This window comes from Gracilinanus agilis, chromosome 2 (assembly GCF_016433145.1).
Source record: "Gracilinanus agilis isolate LMUSP501 chromosome 2, AgileGrace, whole genome shotgun sequence".
In the NCBI taxonomy this organism is placed as follows: domain Eukaryota; kingdom Metazoa; phylum Chordata; class Mammalia; order Didelphimorphia; family Didelphidae; genus Gracilinanus; species Gracilinanus agilis.
This window is the reverse complement of record NC_058131.1, coordinates 505,783,812-505,803,057: the sequence shown is the minus strand read 5'-3', so window position 1 is coordinate 505,803,057 and position 19,246 is coordinate 505,783,812. Positions and strand designations below refer to the sequence as shown.

General features: G+C 40.4%; 1 protein-coding gene across 1 annotated transcript in view; it reads left to right on the top strand.

The window, feature by feature from the left end:
* The first annotated feature begins 12,499 nt into the window (after positions 1-12,499).
* Positions 12,500-19,246, top strand: part of OTUB2 (OTU deubiquitinase, ubiquitin aldehyde binding 2) — a 33,676-nt gene continuing 26,929 nt past the window's right edge. The window contains exon 1 of the mRNA XM_044662132.1: positions 12,500-12,580. Coding sequence (XP_044518067.1) covers positions 12,500-12,580 — 81 coding nt within the window. The remainder of the gene's footprint in view (positions 12,581-19,246) is intronic.

The following is a 19,246-nucleotide window of genomic DNA, read 5'->3' as shown; positions in this document are numbered from 1 at the left end:
GAGGGAGGGAGGGAGGGAGGGAGGGAGGAAAGGAGGGAGGGAGGGAGGGAGGGAGAGACAAATGTTCAAAAATGTTCTCATCTGTTTGAGGCAGAAATTGGGGGCATGGGGGGACAGTTCTCTTGTTTTTTTCTTTTCTTTTTTGTTTATGGTTTGAAGAAAGCCATTTGAGCACTAAGTAAGGAACCTATTGAGTACTAAGCAAGCTATTACCTCTAGTAAACTTTCTGAAATGTATTTGTTTATTAAACCTGAAAAATTCTGTGTTTGGGGATGATTCTGATTTTCACCTGTACATGTAGGACTAAGACCATGCATGCCACATTGACTATTTTGAGGCTCCTCTTTCAGCAATAGTAAATAGGTGATAGGATGATGATTATGCCTCCTCAGAGGTCCCAGAAGACTGCTATGGATTGGAGATATGGACAATGTGTGCAAAATGGACCCCTATTGTCTGCCAGAGACAGTATATTTTGGTATATGGCTAGACTACCTAAGATGGCATCATCCACATAGAAAATGTTGGAAGACCGAATGCCTGGACACTGAAGAACTAATGCCTCTGTGGGTATTCTTTGCTGGAATACCAAGTGGTTGGGAGCATGCTTTTTCCACTGGCTGCATAGCCAGAATTGTCTGAGTCTTTAAAACTGCCTGTCAGCACCATCAGGGATTTTTCCTATATTCATGTCTGAAGTTTATCCTTTATTCCTTCATTCACAGATACTCATTTCATGTTATAAGGGAGGGGGGACCTGAGATCTGCCTCTTTCCCTCCTCTTTAAGCTGTGTGGCCCCATGAAATGGGTCTGGAATTGTCCTTTCCCTTCATTCCTTTCATTCAAGGTGCATAGAATTGAGTCTCCATGCCAGGGGGATCCAGGAGTCCAAGAATCCAGGCCAGGTGGTACAAACTGCCTAGCAGCAAAACCCTAGAGATCAACACTGCAGGATAGGGCTGCAAACCTGATCCTACTGCCTGCCCTCTTATCCTGAGAGACAGAGGTAGTAGGGGAGGTAGAGGAATTATATCCCCAAAAGGGTTAAGTGAAATGTCTATAGGTCTGCTCTTGCTATATCTTTGAAGTAAATATCCCTTTGTGAAAGTTAACTTAATGTGAGATGGTTAAATGCAATGGGGTACTAGTTCCTTAGCTCCTAAAATGAGGGGAACCCAAATGGTGGGGCTGGAGGTGATGACAGAGAAAAGAAAACCTCCAGTCTCTTCAGTGTACTAGAGAAATCTGAGGCAGGATAACATGTATCACAGCTGGCCCTCCCAGAGTGGGGCCAAAGCAACTATAGTACATAAATGTAACAGAAATGCAGGGTATGCTAATAAATGTTTAACAACAAGCCCTCTAGAGGAAAAATGTATGGCTGATACATTTTAAAGTTTAATCAGCATTATTAACATTTTTCTCCATCATTTTCTTAAGATTATACAATCCACAAAACAATAGATCAAGTCCTGACTGATTTGTGACATTTGCTGATTTCTGGGCTCATAATATGCAGATATGTCTTCTAGGAAAAGGATTACATTTCCCAGGATACCTGGACCCAGATGGCACAAGTGCTCATTTGAGAAATAATAATAAGAGCTCACATTTACCTAGAGATTTGAGGCTATCATAGTATTTCAAATAAATGTTCACATTTTATCCTCCCAACAACCCTTTGAACTATACGCTTTTATTATTCCCGTTTTAGAAATGAGGAACCAAAGACTGAGAGCCATCATCATTTAATGATTTGCCCAGGATTACACAGCTAGTACCTATCTGAGAAAGGATTCAAACTCAAGTCCTCTTGGCACTATATCCAACACTCTATCTATATATCAACACTCCATGCTAATTCTCAAAAGGACAAGAATTACACTTTCCATGAGGTCATTTGCCCACGGCACAGCTGTTGATTGATAGAACAAAAAATTGTGGGAAATGAGAAAGTCAAAAACGTGTGGATCCAGATGGAACTTGGAGCACCACCCCTAAAGCCACAGAGCAAGGAGAGGCATCCTTAACTTCAAAGCTAGAACAAGGCAAGCTAATATCCAAGTAGAGTTGCTGAAGCTGCCTTTAATGAAATTTCCTATATCCAACTCTGACTGCAGAGGCAGTTCGCCCAAGTTTTTTTCTGGTAGTCATGTGACTTTAGAGTCCCTAAAATTACTTTAGGAAGAGAAAGATAGACTCTCCATTAGAAGCAAGATAACTAGAGATGTTTCCCAGGACTTTTAAATCTGGTAGAAGCATTAAGTGAGCCAGAGAGACTTATTTATTACCGAGCAAGTCAAAACATGAATCTCTCCAGTGGCTTAAGAGGAGATCCAGACCTTATGGGCTATTCCAAGATCTAAGGAGAAAACTGAAGAAGTTTGGCTTTGAGAGAAGAATGATGACAGACATCAAAACTCTGAGATATTTGAGGACCTCTTATGTAAAGGAAGGAATCGATTTTTTTCTACTTTACCCCAGAGAACAGGTCTAAGCAATGGAGATAGAGTGTTGTGAGATCTGATTTTGATTTAAAGTTGAGAAAGATTTTCTAGTATTGAAATTATCTTAAGGTGTTCTGAGATGTCAAAAGACAACTCATCAGTGATGACAGAGGAGATATTTACTCAGAGACAGATTATACTGGGGTCTCTTCCAACTCTGATGCTCTATGATTCTACCCCAATTTATGTATTTCCTAATCTAGTATTTTTCCTCTCCTTTGACCTAAAACAAAGGAATGAATCTCGAGTTAGAAGGATTTAATGAAACAATGGAAATCATAGAGATAAATAGTAGGAGAGGGAGTCCTGTGGCTATAAAATCATTCCCTGTTCTGCTAGACAAAGGCAGACCCTGTCACCTCACCTCACGGTAACTTGGTCTGTGTGGTTTTGCACTGGCTTTCCCCAGGCCTGGAATGCTGTCCCTTTGTGTCCAAATCTTGGTTTCCTTGACTTCCTTCAGGACTCAGCCCAAGTCTCACCTTCTGCACGAAGCTTTCCTCCCAAAAAAACTTCTTCCCAAAGAAGTCCCTTGTCTTCTCAGATTGTTGTTGTTGAGTCCTTTCAGTTGGGTCCCTTCATGGCCCCCTCGGGGATTTTCTTGGCAGATACTGGAATAGTTTGCCATTTTCTTCTCCAGCTCATTTTACAGATGAGGCAAATAAGGTTAAGTGGCTTGCCCAAGGCCATATAACCAGTTGGAATCTGAGGCCAGGTTTGAACTCATGAAGATGAGTCTTTCTGATTCCAAGCCCAGTGTGCTATCCACTGTGCCACCAAGCTACCAGTTAGCTGCCCCTTTCTCAGATTACCATCCATCTAAACCAAGGGTTCTTAATCTTTTTTGTGTCATGGAAGGTTTGTATCCATGGAGGTCTGGTAAAGCCCATGCATTCCTTCACAGTGTAATGTTTTTAAATAATTGAAGGAAATGCCAAATTTCAGTTAGAGATTAGTAGAAAAAAAATCTATTTCTTTCCAATACAAATTTACAAGTGCCCTGAAATCTATTCATAGACTCCTCGGACCCTAGGTTAAAAAACACTTACATTATTTGTATACTCTTATATGAACCCAATTATGTATATGTTGTCTCCCCATTTAAACATATGCTCCTAGAGGGCAGAGATCGTATTTTGCCTTTCTTATCTAAAAATTTAGTAAAGTACCTGGAACACAGGAAGCTCTTAATAAATTCTTGCTCACAGGACAGCTAGGAGGTTCATTGGCTAGAGCACGAGGCCCAGCAATGGGAAGTCCTGGGTTCAAATCTGTCCTCAGACACTACCTAGCTGTGTGACCCTGGGCAAGTCACTTAATCCCATTCGCCTACCCCTTATCCTTCTATCTTAGAGTTGTTACTAGGACAGACAGTAAGGGTTCTAAAATTTTAATTAAATTTAAAAATACTTGTCAACTGACTGACTCACCTTGGCCTTTTTGACCTCCATCCTAGCATGTAGAGGAGATGATTCTAAGGTAAGATTTAAAATCTTCTACAGCTGCCCCTGGGGTCAGCTTTCCCAAACCCAAAAAGAGTTTTACAAGTTTCCTATGAGATTTATTTTGGAAAGATAATGATCTCCCACTCTCTGCAGGCTCATAAACCACAAAAATATTCAAACAATTTACTCTGAGCCCACTGCTGGGATTTCAGTTTGGAAACTAGAAGAATATCGTAGAGCCAAAGAGAAAGTCAGAGGTTAAGGCTCCATAGGCAACAATTCAGTCCTTTGAAACCAGTTACTGCCCATCACCTTAGTAGCATACAAAAATCTTCCTCTGAGAGCCAACAGATGAATGCCCTTCTCATGAGATTAAAAAAGAAAGAGCCAGGCTCAGGGAGCTGTGTGTACAGGATGGCCTAATTCAAAAGGCTTTCCGGGGCAGTTTCAGGTTTGTTCCCTCTATTGCCAGACACAAGGAGGAAAGTAAGGGACACAAACCCCCTCCCCACTGGCTCCACTTTTCAAGGTTAGAAGAGGGTTACTAGAATGTATGGCTATACATTATTTTATACAGAGACTATCCCTTCTACTCCTGGAAGAATTCTCCAATTAGAAATATGTATAAAGAATCTGAGCTAGTTAAAAAATCATTCTCCCAAGGGCAGCTAGGAGGCTGGGCAGATAGAGAGCCAGGCTTAGAGACAGGAGGTCCTGGGTTCAAATCTGGCCTCAAATACTTCCTAGCTATGTGACCCTGGACAAGTCACCTAACCCAAATTGCCTAACTCTTACCATTCTTCTGCCTTCGAACCAATACACAGTAATGATTCTAAGATGGAAGGTAAGGGTTCAAAAAAATAAAATTATTATAGCAAATTTACAAATTCTTTCAGTATGTTATTTAATTTCATCCTTGACAACCTTTAATCTTCACAACTCTGTGAGTTATGTAGGGTATGTTTTATATCCCCCATCATGTGGAACAGTGATTCCCAAAGTGGGCGCCACTGCCCCCTGGTGGGTGCGGCAGCGATCCAGGGAGGCGGTGATGTCCACAGGTGCATTTATCTTTCCTATTAATTGCTATTAAAATTTTTTAAAAATTAATTTCCAGGGGGCTAAGTAATATTTTTTCTGGAAAGGGGGCGGTAGGCCAAAAAAGTTTGGGAACCACTGATATAGAGAATGAGAGTGAGACCTAGAAAGTTGAAATGACTTATTTGTGGTTATGTAATAAATAAGTGGCTTAGGCAGGATTGAATCCCAACTCCTAGTTGAGTTGAGTTTACAAGAACTATTCAACAATGGGCCGTATTTTTATCATTTCACAATAGACAAAAGGCATAGAAAATATAAGATCCATTGTACTTTATATTTGTTGATTTTGAAAAAAATCATTTGATTTATCAGTACAAAAAGGCACTTTGAAAGCTATATGACATTCATAAAACAAAATCATGTAACATCCTTGGGAAAAGGCTGAAGTACAGGGACTAAATGTGCACTAGTAAAATTGGAGGACATCTTAAAATCATATAATGTTATAGCTGGAAGGAACCTTAGAGATCACCTATTGTAATCTTTTTTTTATTTTATTTTATGAACAAGGAAACTGAGACTCAAAAAGTAGAAGAGATTTTTCTAACATCATACAACAGGCTGGTAACAGAACCAAACTTTATTGTTGTTGTTATTGTTCAATCATGCCCATCGTGACCCCTTATCAGATTTTCTTGGCATGGAAACTGGAGTGGTATGCCATTTCCTTCTTCAGTTCATTTTACAAGTGGGGAAACTTAAGTAGATAGGATAAAGTGACTTGCCCAGGGTCACATAGCTAATAAGTGTCTGAAGTCAGATTTGAACTTGGGAAGATGAGTCTTCCTGACTCTATGCCCCACATTCTATCTACTGCACCTCCTAGCTGCCAACATTAGGACCTGGGAATTCCAGTTCCTAGGTCTTTGTGCTTTCCACCATACCATACAACCTCTCCTCATATGAAGACAAATAAAACCTCTCTAGAGGACTAGAAAAGGGTGATATAGATAAATAAAATCATTCATTCATTTAATGAAAATGTGCCAGATGCAATGCTAGATGCTAGAGATACAAAGACAAAAGTGACATCACCCCTAATAATTTAATTCAAGAAGTTTGAATTCTATAAGGGATTAGGAAATAATGACACCAGAAATACTACTTTATATAATAATAATAATAACGATAAGCATTAATGTAGAACTTTAAGGTGTGCAAAGCACTTTACATATTAACTATCCTAAAATCATACCGAAATCAATTTTTAGAGCTGTTTTGTTCATTTTGTTTGTTTTTTTTATTTGGTTTGGCTTTTTTTTTTGCTTTTACAAAGAGATATTTAATTTGAAGATATAGGAAAGACAGAAATATAAACAATTCCCTAAGTACCTTAGGAGAATACTCATCCCTTTACCACTTCTGTCTCTGGAGAGAACAAGCTCATTTTCTGCAAAGAACTGGTTCTTCCAAGTTCATGTACAAATGCACCATTGTTGTTTATATCCTTGTCTTAGCTACAGCTGGGCTGGGCCCCTGCAGATCACTCCATGCTCCTCTGGGCATTGATGCTGAGTTGGCTATAAAACTCAGATACCAGGACACTTGAAAGTTCCTCTCCTGATTTTTCAAAACTCATAAAATCAAAGTCTCCAATCCCTTTACCTAAAACAAACAAACAAAACAAGCAAGCACGGAGGGAAATTACCAAAACCAGTTTCAGAGAGCTATGTGTAGGCTTCAGAGGGTCCAAATTCTCTCCTGGTCCTGCTTTTTTCACCATGTATCAGTTCATGTAAGTCTTTCTATGCTTCTCAATATTCTTCATATCTACTGTTTTAATAAAAAAAAAGTTCTACATTCATGTATCATAATTTTCCATCTCCATTTATTCAAGTCCCTTCCTTTCTTTTCCTTTTTAAAAATATTATTTTATTTTCAGTTCCATATTCTCCTCACCACCTTCTACCCATTAAGACAAGAAGAGAGCCTTCTGTGTCACATGAGGAACAAGATTGAAGAGCAAACATTTTCTCTGATCCCCAAGACCTCTCAAATCTCTCCAAAACAGAAATTAAGATAGATTGTGATATGTATCATTACATATGCAATAGATTAAGATGGAAAATGAGATAAAAAACAATTTTAACTTTCTCCATGGTCTAAGGAATCAAAACAAAGGTTTACAAAAAACAAACCATGAACTGATGCTCAGTGATCTTGAGCTCACTCAGCACCCCCTCCCCACCTCCCACACTACCAGCAACAAAGCTACATTAGCAGACCCAAGTACCTGACTTACAATGAAACCCACCCCTATATTCCAATATCTCCTTCTCTTTCTAGTGTCATAGAACCCCTAGTTCCAGTCTGCAGAAATTTGCCTCAGCCATAACAGACAAACAGAAGAGCTACAGATCTTCTGGAGCAAAAACTTTCTAGGGACTGTAAACCTCGAGGGCCAGTGCTGTACTACAAAGCTTTGAACCATCAGTTGTCACAGCAGACTTCCTTATAGTTCCAGTGCAGAAACAGTCTGAACTGCCAATGCCAGGTCAGAGAACTAAGGACACCAGGACAGGACACTGCAAGGGGTGGGAAAGGACACTGTGTAGCGCACTCCACTAAGCCTAAGAGAAAGAGCAGAGCATCCAACTGGATGCAGTTCGGTCGACTCAAAAGTCAATTAGATGGAAGAGCTAGGTGGTTCCGTGAATTGAGAAGCCAGGTCTACAGATGAGAGGACTTGGATTCAAATTCGGCCTCATACACTGACTAGCTGTATGACCCTGGGCAAGTCATTTAACCACAATTGCCTAGCCTTTACTTCTCTTCTGTCTTGGAACCAATATTTAGCAATTCTAAGATAGAAGGTCTTTTAAAAGGAGTCTATTGAAGAGTGAGGTGGAAAAGAAAAATGAGAGAAATAGGTAATGGCATAGATATTCCATGTCTTGTTGACAAATACCAATATCAGCAAAATGTTAATTTCATGGGAAACTTGGGTTCATTAAAGGAGCAGCTTTGCAAATTCCCATAAACAATCAAGGTTTGCCTTCTTCCTTCTATTTGGTTCTGAGCAAACTTCATTGTCCATCTATACTGTACCAGATATGGGCATCTAGGTGGCACAGTAGAGAGAGTGCTGGGCCTGAAGTCAGGAAGAATCATTCATCTTCCCAAGTTCAAGTCTGGCCTCTTTCCGGGTTAAGATGGCTGCAGAGTAGAAGGAGGGCAATATAACTCTCCTCATTACGAACCACCAGCATACCTCCAAAGAACAAAAAACAAAATCCAGATGAAAGAAGGGACCCCGCAATAGGGCACAGTATCAAATTCAGATATCAAGGAGCACCAATCAGGATCACACAGGATCTGGCAGCCTCCACACTAAAACAACGCAAGGCTTAGAATATGATATTCAGAAAGGCAAGAGAACTGGGTTTGATATCCAACCACAAAAATCAAGAGAAACATGAAAAGGTAAATAAGAAAGAGAGGGGAAAGAAAGAAAACTCTTATCTTTAAATTGCCTTCTTCAAGGGCTTCAATAAGATCAAATTATTTGTATTTCTGTATGGAAAAATATTATGTGTAATTCTAAAAATCTGTACTATTATAGTAATTAGAGGAATTAGTAATGAGGGGAGGTTGGAGTACTAAATGGTCTAAGATGATATGGGGGGGGGAAAGGGGAGGTAGAAATAGAAGATGGCACCAAGAGTAACTTGAAGGAATAAGAAAAATAGGATAATCTATACCACAAAAGAGGGCATGGGAAGGGGAGGGGATGAATACTATTATAAGAAGGAGAGGAAGAGAGCATTAATAGGAAATACTTAAACCTTACTCTCAGCAGAATTAATCCTGAGAGGGAAGAGTAGCTAGATCCATTGGGATATCAAATTCTATCTAACCCTAGGGACAAAGTCAGAAGGGATAAACCAAGGGGGGCAGTGGTATGGAGAGTTCTTAAAGAGAGGGGAAGAGAGGGGGGAGGGAATTCATTAGGCCTCAAAAAATAATAAGAGGGGAATGGAAGGGGTGGAAAGGGTAGTAAACCAAGGGAGGAGACAAGGGAGACTGATTTAAAACAAACCATTGGTTTAAAAGGAAATACTGTAAGAAGAAGGGGTAGAACTAGGAGAGGATGCCAAAATGTTAGGGAATACACAGCTGAAAATTATAACCCTGAATGTGAATGGGATAAAAAACAAAATCCTACCATATGTTGTCTACAAGAAACACACATGAGGCAGGTGGACATACATAGGGTTAAAGGTCAAAGGCTGGATCAAAATATTTTGGGCTTCAACTAGAAAAAGAAGGCAGGAGTGGCAATCATGATTTCTGATAAAGCCAAAGTAAAAATAGATCTGATTAAAAGAGATAGGAAGGTAATTACATCCTGATAAAAGGCAGTATAGATAATGAGGAAATAACAGTACTCAACATGTACACACCAAATGGTATAGCATCCAAATTTCTAAAGGAGAAACTGGCAGAGCTCAAGGAGGAAATAGATAGTAAAACTATACTAGTGGGAGATCTATTTATTCCTTTATCAGATCTAGATAAATCAAACCAAAAAATAAATAAGAAAGAGATAAGAGAGGTGAATGAAATCCTAGAAAAATTAGAGTTAATAGATATGTGGAGAAAAATAAATAGAGACAAAAAGGAATACACCTTCTTTTCAGCTGCACATGGTACATTTACAAAGATTGACCATGTACTAGGGCATAGAAACATGGCAAACAAATGCAAAAGAGCAGAAATAATAAATGTAACCTTTTTCAGATCATAATGCAATAAAAATAATAATCAGTAAGGGCACATGGACAGGCAAATCAAAAACTAATTGGAAATTAAATAATATGATTCACCAAAATCAGATAGTTAAAGAAGAAATCAAGTCTGGCCTCAGACACTTACTAGCTGTATGACCCTGGACAAGTCACATCACCCTGTTTGCCTCAGTTTCCTCATCTGTAAAATAAACTAGAAAAGGATATGACAAACCATTCTAGTATCTTTGCCAAGAAAGTCCCAAATGGGATCACAAAGAGTCAGACACGACTGAAATGATGAAACAACAACAATTGTGCCAGATACACATCCTGTTGGACAAGTTCTTTAATGCATCATTCCAATCTAGGTTGAAATTTGGGCACTAGACACTCTTCATCCACTGGAAGAATGAATAGGACAAACTACTTTGAGAGATTACAGATTGCTTTCCTTTCTTCTGAAGTGTTTAAAGGTTTGATTCAATCAGTACAATATCATCCACAAACAGGAGCATCTCAATAACCTTAACCCTTTTCTGAATCTATTCCCCTACAATCATAAATACCTTCAGAGATCATATATCTGATAGTTATGATAACAGGGTCATTGAACAAGTTGTTTCTGTTATATCTTTGTTACATATCTTTGGGCAAGAGGTAAAGGATATATTTGGGAAGGTGACGTAAAAACAAAATACAAACAAAATATAAAAACAGCCATTGGTTTTCTTTTTGTGTGTTTGTGTGGTCAGTTCTTTCCATTTACATTGTTGTAGTCATTGCATATGAGCAATGATCTGTTCTAAGACTGATATGTTTTCCACTATTCCAACAAAGAAAAACACTCCAGGATCATATTTCAATGTAAAAAAAAATTTTTTTTTAAATAGGAGTCTAGAGACCCGAGTTCATTTTTTTTATCACTATCAGTAACCAATGAGCACATAGAACCTAGCCTAGAAGAGGTCCTCAATAAATGTCTGCTGAAATGTTCTTTAGTACACTAACTCAGTCAAGAGAGTTCCAGGTTTGAATCCTGTCACTAACACTGCTTTATAAACATAAGTGAGTCACTTAACATCTCTGAGCCTCATTTTCCCAATCTGTAAAATAGGGGAAATGTTTTCTGTATCAGTATTTAATTTCACAATAATAATACATGTGAAATCTTGTACAAAGCTTGAAAGACTATATAAATGACTATTCTTATTATTGAATGAACATAGATTAATAACAATTCATGAGACAGGAAAAGAAACTATAATTTGGGAATAACACAAAGCTAAATACTAGCTAGATAGCCAGGGAACTAAATACTATTAGGCAGATGCAAGCTAAGTTCCTTGTCTTCTGATCTTGGGTAAACAATATTTATTTAAACTTGTTGTTCACTGAGAAATTCAGAAGGCAAGTAAGTATTAACGAATGTTATCTAAAATAAACTACAGAGAACATCATTTACATTTTATTTTTAAAAGCACACAAGTTCATTCAGTCTTTCAAAATGGGACCAGTCCTTTGAGATTAACTCTTCTAGTTGAGGTTTCTGTCTTTTTAAAAGAGGGTGGCATTCAGTTACTGAAGGCCTAAACATAGGTTAAAGGCAACTGAAATCCCGCCCTCTTTCTGTGACGTATATGCTTCCCGGCTTCTGATTGCAGCCTTTAGGCGTCAACCCCAGGGTGTGTATCTTACTGGGACACTGTGGAGATCTCACCTCTTGTTTGCTGAGCGGTCGGGTGTATTGCTCTACACGCCGCACCCCCAGGGGCCCCCGACCGGTCTGAACTGGAGATATCTTTCTGTGGCGCCCTCCCGCGCCGGATCTCCTTCTCCCTGGGGCGGGACGATTTCCAGAGGCTCCGGTCACTATGGTCAGTGCAATGGGTGGGAGCGGAGGGGATATGGGGTTCCCAAGCCCGGGGCGCATGTGCACACTCGGGAAAGGGGGCGAGACATAATAGAGGGGGTGGAGAGGGGGCTGCAGAACTCCTTGTCCATCTCCACTCCTAGCCCTTCTACTTGAGATCCCTTTTTGCATATAGGGCCCATCTCCCCACCCCCCAAATCAGACTCACCCGTACCCCTACTCCTCGGACCCAGGAATTTTTGAGAGAGGGAGTCTAGAGGACTCAGACTGTGCACCGCCCATGCTTGAACCCAGGGCGCTAGGAGCGGGATGAAGGTGCCAGGGATGGATTTTGGTAGTGAATGGGAGGGCGAAGATGGACGAAGGTGGACTAGCTGGGGGGAGAAAGAAGACCCAGAGCAGGAAACTCATTACCTCTTTTACCACACCGGCCTCCCAGAGTGCCCCGCCCCCCCCCATTCCATCGTCCCCCCAAAATTTGGTTGACCCTATCAGAGCCCTCTTGGGAAAGAGCCCTCAATCTGCTAGAAAAACTGGAGCACCTGGACTCGAAAGGAGACCTATGTGTTTACTTCCTGTATGACCTTGGGCAAGTCGTATGGCCTCTCAATCTAGAGTTCCCTCATCTGTTAAAAAAAAAAGAGGGGGGGGAGGTTGAATTTTTTGGATTCTACGGTTTCTTTGAGCTCTAAATCTGGTCCTATGAATGAATCAATTCAACATAGCTATAACAAGAGCCTACTGTGTGCCAGGCATAAGCTCTCAGCCCTTAGAAATACCCTCAAAAATCGACCTCGCCCAATCAGGTTTGAATTAATGCCTTCTTTATTTCGTGTTCAGGCACATGCCCCACCAGTTCTTTGGGGGCAAGAACAAGACGCCAGCCCCTTCCTCCTTGCCATCGAGACACAAGTACAAGGGCTTGGTGCGTTGAAGCCAGGGGAGGGGATTGAAGGGCTGGGGAAGGGGGTTACCCCTATCCCAGACACTCTCCACTAGAGTCTGGGTGGTTGATCCGGGAGGCATTTATCACTCTGGCCAGTCCGGCTGCATTTCTTTTCTCTTTGCTGAACACTTTCGAGACAGGAGCCCTACTCTCTCCACTGGGGCTGCAGCTGCGGCGGGATTGGGTTACTCTCGTGAGGTTCACATCCAGGGCACGAGTGTAGGAGAAGGCTACTGAGACCCGATCGTAGCGTTCGGGGTGGACTGAGAGAATTAAGAGAGACTCTGATTGCCTTCCCCTTCATCATCCAAAGTGGGGAGAAGAAAAGGGCACTCACTGTACTTTGAATCAGGATTCATTCATTCATGACTGAGATTTCCTACCTGTGGGGCTGTAGGTGAGAATCATTTTCTTCATCGGTAAAATGGAGAGGTCTGGATATTTCCTAGGGACCCTTCCAGCCCTAAAATCTTAGTCTATGAATGGGTCAGTTCAGTTCAAGTATTTAACTGTGCCTAGGAGGTCGCCTCTAGCCACACTCTCTAGCCTTGAGGTATGTGTGGGGCCGGGGCTGGGTTCAGCTGTGGCGCATTCCAAGCTCTGCCCTGGCGTGGAACTGAGTAATAGCGTGCCCAAAGAGTCAGTCACCCAAGCTGTTTGCTGTGGGACAGAGAAGACTTATGGTACCGCCTGGGGCTTGACTAGTCAGGCTGGTCCTTACAAACAGCTTGCTGTATGCTTGTCTGAGGAACTTACTAGGAGGCTTGCTGGGTGTCCCGTGTTCCACTTGAGTCAGAGGGCAGGGATTAAACACTAATTCCTTTGCTTACAGAGATACTGGGGTACTGGAGTAAGTGGCCCCTTTGGGTATCCATTCACTTGAATGGAAAATGAGGAAAAATAAGCCAGGTGAAGAGGGAAGAGTCAGGCATTGGATCTTTTAGCATCATCTAGTGTTCCTCTGAACTGTGGACTCAGAAGATAAGGACTGGACCTGGGATTTCATTGGTATAATAGGAACCTCATCTTGATTCAGTCAGAGTTGAAGTTACTTGCCCAGGGTCACACAGGCACAATTAATCCAAATGGGGATTTGACCCCAGGTCTTCCTGACTTCAGGGATCCACTTTCTATCCACCATTGCCCATTAATTGCCTCTCCTAACATTAGCATAAAAAAAAAAAAAGCCATCCAATCCAGTTTCCTGCAGCTCCTTTTCAGCATCCCACATTATAGCCAGATGATCCTACCTCTGAGGAGAGAAGGGAAGAGAAAGTAGAGCAAGAAACACAGGAAAAGGACTTGCTTTAGGGGCAACATAAATAAAAATTATATTAGAGGGAATAATAAGTAACATCTACCTGAAGCACAAGAAGGAGGCTGAATCTTTTGCCTATTCTATATAGCCCAGATATAGGAGGTAGGATCTGAGACAATCACAGAATTTTACAATTGGGAAGGATGTTATATACTCTCTTTTCCAACCCCCTCATCATATAGAGAAGAAATAAGACCTAGAGAAATTAAGTGACTTGCTCAAGGTCAAACAGCCCTGAAGTAGCAGAGTCTGAACCAGGTCCTTTGAATCTCCAAAGCCAATGTGATTTGTTGTTGGTTTTTTCCCTTAAACTGTACAGATAGCCAGTAGCTCTTAGAAAAAAATGAATTGTCAAGTAGAAGCCAGGTGTACTTATTCAGGTTTTCAGTTGGACAATTGTCCATTATGTGTTGAGTTTTGTGCGGGGCGATGGAGTAAATAAGGTTAGTTAAGAGAGAATCAATGTCCTTTTGGAACTTAATGTCAAGTAGGGTGCAATCAGTTACAGTCACAAATTAAAAACATACTAGATAAGTAGAAGAGAGAAGTGCTAACATCTCTTTGAAGGCCAAGAAGTTCTTACTAATAGGGGACTTCCTGGAAGAGATGGTATTTGAGTTCCAGTTTAAAAGATGAATAGGAATTGAAGATGCAGAAAGGAAAAGGGAAGATATTTCCTGCCTAAGAGTCAGAGAAAGAGAGGCATGGAGCAGGAAAGCACAGAAATTGCCCAAAGAAAAGAAGTAGTATACTTTGACTGAACTCTATCTACAATGAAGTTCTTACTCTGAGTTATTCTGCTAGGTGCTGGTAGAGTATGAAGTAAAGTCAGAAATCTGCTGGTACTAGGTTGTAGAAGGCATTGAACTCTAGGTAACAGGGAAAGAAGTAAAAGCAAAGAAGGAAACAAACATTTATATAGCACCTACAATATACTAGGCCCTGTACTAAGTGTCTTTTTATAAATATTTCATTTGATATCCTCACCTTAGCTCTAAGAAGGTTGGTACTATTATTATCCCTATTTTACAGTTGAGGAAACTGAGGCAGACCAATTTCCCAGGGCCACACAACTAGTAAGCATCCGATATCAAATTTTAATTCATCTTCCTAACTGAAGCCCCCCAGAACCAAATCTACTGCACCATCAGCTGCCTCTAACAGTGGCAGAAATGGGCTTTTTTAGAAAACCTTACCTTGTCTTAGAATCGACACCTCATATCATTTCCAAGGCAGAGGAGAGCAGCAAAGGCTAAGCAATTAAGAGTTAAGTGCCTTGCCCAGGGTCATATAGCTGGGAAGTATCTAAGGCCAGATTTGAACTCTATCCACTCAGTCACCTAACTGCCCCAGAAACAGATCTTCTGATTTACTCATTAAGCAGTGGAAATCACTGAAGATTTTTGGATAGATGAAAGGAGTGATTTCTGGGATAATTTCATTAAGTTTTGAATGCTGTGTTTTAGAAGTCCCCTGGACAAAGTGTGATCCAAACAAGAACAACCAGAATAATGAGAAAACGCAAAACATAAAATACCAAGAAATAGGCATTATCTTAGGAGAAAGAGGAAGCGAAAAGCATCAAGTAATTTAAAAGAAAAATGAAGGGGGCAGCTGGGTAGCTCAGCGGATTGAAAGCCAGGCCTAGAGACAGGAGGTCCTAGGTTCAAATCTGGCCTCAGACACTTCCCAGCTGTGTGACCCTAGGCAAGTCACTTGACCCCCATTGCCCACCCTTACCACTCTTCTGCCTTGGAGCCAATACTCAGTATTGACTCCCAAGACAGAAGGTAAGGGTTTAAAAAAAAAGAAAAGAAAAAGAACAATGAAAAATTGCCCCCATCCTCTCATCCCTAATTTGGTAGTAAAGTATGTCTGTGTATATAAAGGGTAAATAGACATCTATCTGAAAACTGAAGGAATCCAGTAATAAGATTGGGGTAGTAGCCGTATAATTAAATGGATAGAAGGACTGGAAAGAGGATCTGGCTTTGGAATAAGAAAAAAACTTGAGTTTAAACTCTGCCTCTGACATATTTGGACAATATAAATACAAACAAGTTGCTTAACCTTTCAATTTCGCTGGTCAGTCTTTTAAGACAGTAAGTTATTTATCTATCAGTGGAAAGAGTTTCCACACTGAGAATTCCCCACACCAATAAAAGCACTCACTAATGAGGATGATGCAGCAGAAGGGAAATGGGAACCAAAACTTAAAGGCTGTCATATATATTAGGCTATTATGGTTATATTATTACAATTTGAGTTGTATTTGTGGCATAGATATGAGTTGGGCCACATTCTAATCCCTTTAATCATTCACTATGTTATAATAGTGTTAATCAGGTAGCATGCTGTTGTGGAAAGAATGCTACACTTTGGGTCATGAGAACCTGAGCTGGGATTCTAGCTTTGATATTAATTTGCTGTGTGACCTAAGGCAAATTACTCAACCTCTCTGAACTTCTAAATGAACTCATCTGTAAAATGTAGGGAATAATACTGATCCTCCCTCCCTCACGGGGTTGTTGGGAAAATATTTTGTAAACCTCAAATACTATGAGTGTGACCTATTATTATTCCACCAGGCTTTGTCCTCAGTATTGAACCTGACCTAGCCAGTCACTGTTCCCCTTAATTAATTAACAGAAAGACAGCCTGACATTCCTGGAAGCTGAAGCTGCTCTCCCCATGAGTCACAAAGCTCATTAGATGGGCATCCAGGATGGAAACCCAGGATTCCACATTCCAGCACACTTCTCCAGTCTTCTTAGAAAATACACTGGTAGTTTTAGAAGCTTTTGGAAATCCTTTGGGGAAATGGCTTCAACCCTTTAGAACTTAAAGATAGGGAGTAATTGTCTCAGATCCAAACTCTATACTTTCATGCTAGATACCCGGTCAGATAGGTGGATAAAAGTTCCCTCCTCTTAATAGAGGAAACATAGGAGATCACCCACAGGTTGGACAAAGATTCAGGACCAGAAATCAGCCTTAGTTATGGCTCCTGAGGAGTTGGTGTAATACAAAGACTTTGGAACCAAGTTCACAAGACTGACTCAAGAGCTTGTGATTGATGTCTTGCTGAGCCAAGGAAGATGCAAGGGGTGCTATGGCAAAAAAAAAAAAAAAAAAAAAAAAAAAAAGGTACAAGTCAGCCCAGTTTTTCAGATATACAATATTTGAAAATGCAGACTTACAAAACTGAGAAATCAAGGGGATATTTGAATGACCAGAAAATCCTTTAATCGAATAGCTAAGAATAGCTAGCATTGAGATAGGGCTTTAAGACTTATTAAATGCTTTCCATACTGTGTCATTTGGTCTTCATAAAAGCTCTATGAGGTATGCCCCCTATTATATCCATTTTATAGAAAAGGAAACTATGGCTAAGGGAGTTTTAGTGACTTGTCCAGGATTACACAGTTAACAATTGTTTGGGGGGCAGCTGGGTGACTCATTGGATTGAGAACCAGGCCTAGAGACAGGAGGTCCTAGGTTCAAATATGACCTCAGACACTTCCCAGCTGTGTGTGACCCTGGGCAAGTCACTTGACCCCCATTGCCTACCCTTACCACTCTTCTGCCTTGGAGCCAATATACAGTATTGACTCCAAGATGGAAGGTAAGGGTTATTTTAAAAAAAAAAAATACCAGTATTGATTCTAAGGGAAGGAGAGGTTGGGTTTTTTTTTATTGTTTGAGGCAGAATTTGAACTCAGATCTTCCTAAAGCTAAGACCACCATTCTTTTCATTGCACCACCTAGCTGCCTCGGGATTCACCTGAAGAAGTTTTAATATGAAGTAAGCAAAGGTTCAAAACCTAAAGAACTTAAATGGATAGTGTTAGAGATTGCTGCCAATAGAAGATCCATTCATTGGGAAATGAAGAACATCTTAGAGAGTATTGTACAATGTGTCCCAAAAGTCTTCGTGTAGTGTTAAACTATTAAAGTCTTCAGCTTTTAGCTATCAATATTTTAAGCTATTTAAATCTTAAAACTATGCTAAGACTTTGGAGACACTGTATATATCAATGGGAAAAAATGACTCAGCCTACCAAAAAACCATTGTTTTGGATATGTAACCTGTCTGGAATATACCAGATGCAAACAGCAAATAAGGATGATATCAACATAAGGGATAGAGTTAGCTTAATGTTTAGAAACGTGGGAAGGAAGATAGAAAATGTTGCTGTATATATTTGAGTTATCAAATGTGACATAGCAATGAAAAAAAGGCAAACTTGACCTCAGATTGCATTAAGGGAGGCAGAGTGTCTAGGATGTAGGAGGAGGTGATGTTAGTCTTGAGACTTTTTACCCCAGTCAGATCACACCTGTGCTTAGATCTGAATGCCACAGTGGGAAGGACATTGACTAGTCTTCAATGAAGACAACTAGAGGTGGAGGTACAGGAGGACACCTAGGATGACTAATGGACTGAAGATTGTGCCATATGAGGATTGAATGAAGGGAGTGGTGCCATTTAGCTGTGAAAAGAAAGGACTTAGTCAAGACACAAGAGCTGTATTCAAATATATAAAGGGCTATCATGTAAAAAAGGATTTTTAGTTGGTACCAGAAGGCAAAACTAGGAACAATGAGTGGAAGTTAGAGGCAGATTTTGTCTCTATGGGAGGAGAAATATCCTTATAACTTAGAGCTGGCCAAAAGTGAAATGGATCATCTCAAGGAAGTAGTGGGTGCCCCATCACTAGAAGACTTCAAGGAGAAGGTCCATAACCGCTTCTAGAAGGGATTCCTCTCTAAGCTTTGGATTGGGTTGGACTACCTGATTTCTGAAGTCCCTTCTAGCTCGGGTTCTGTGATTCTATAATTGGAAATTATACATTGATTGAATTAGAAACATTTATACATTAGTTGTTTGGAATGTAGAAAATATTATCTCATAAGACACAATATAATGCAAAGTAATTAGTTTTCTAATTTAGCCTGCAACACTGTTTTAACCATAGTAAATGAATGAACAAAATATTTGCTATGTGCCGAGCTCTAAAGATATAAAGACAGGCCCTGCTCTCAAGGAATTTACAAAAGACAACATATAGAGGACAATTATGGTAGCCATGGAAGGGAATTTTGTTTTGGAAAGTTACAAGGATGATGAATAGAGCCACAAGGTAGTAGACTAACTCTTTCCAGGAGCAATGGCAGAGTTGATTTGATCCCCTTTCCAATGTAAAGGAGTGTGGGGGAGAGGAGAATACTCTTGGAGGTGTGGCAGCTGTTGAGAAAATAGCCAGGAAAAGAGAAGTGTGAAGCATGACTAGAGCTAGGCCTAGATAGAGTAGGAGACTGAGGCA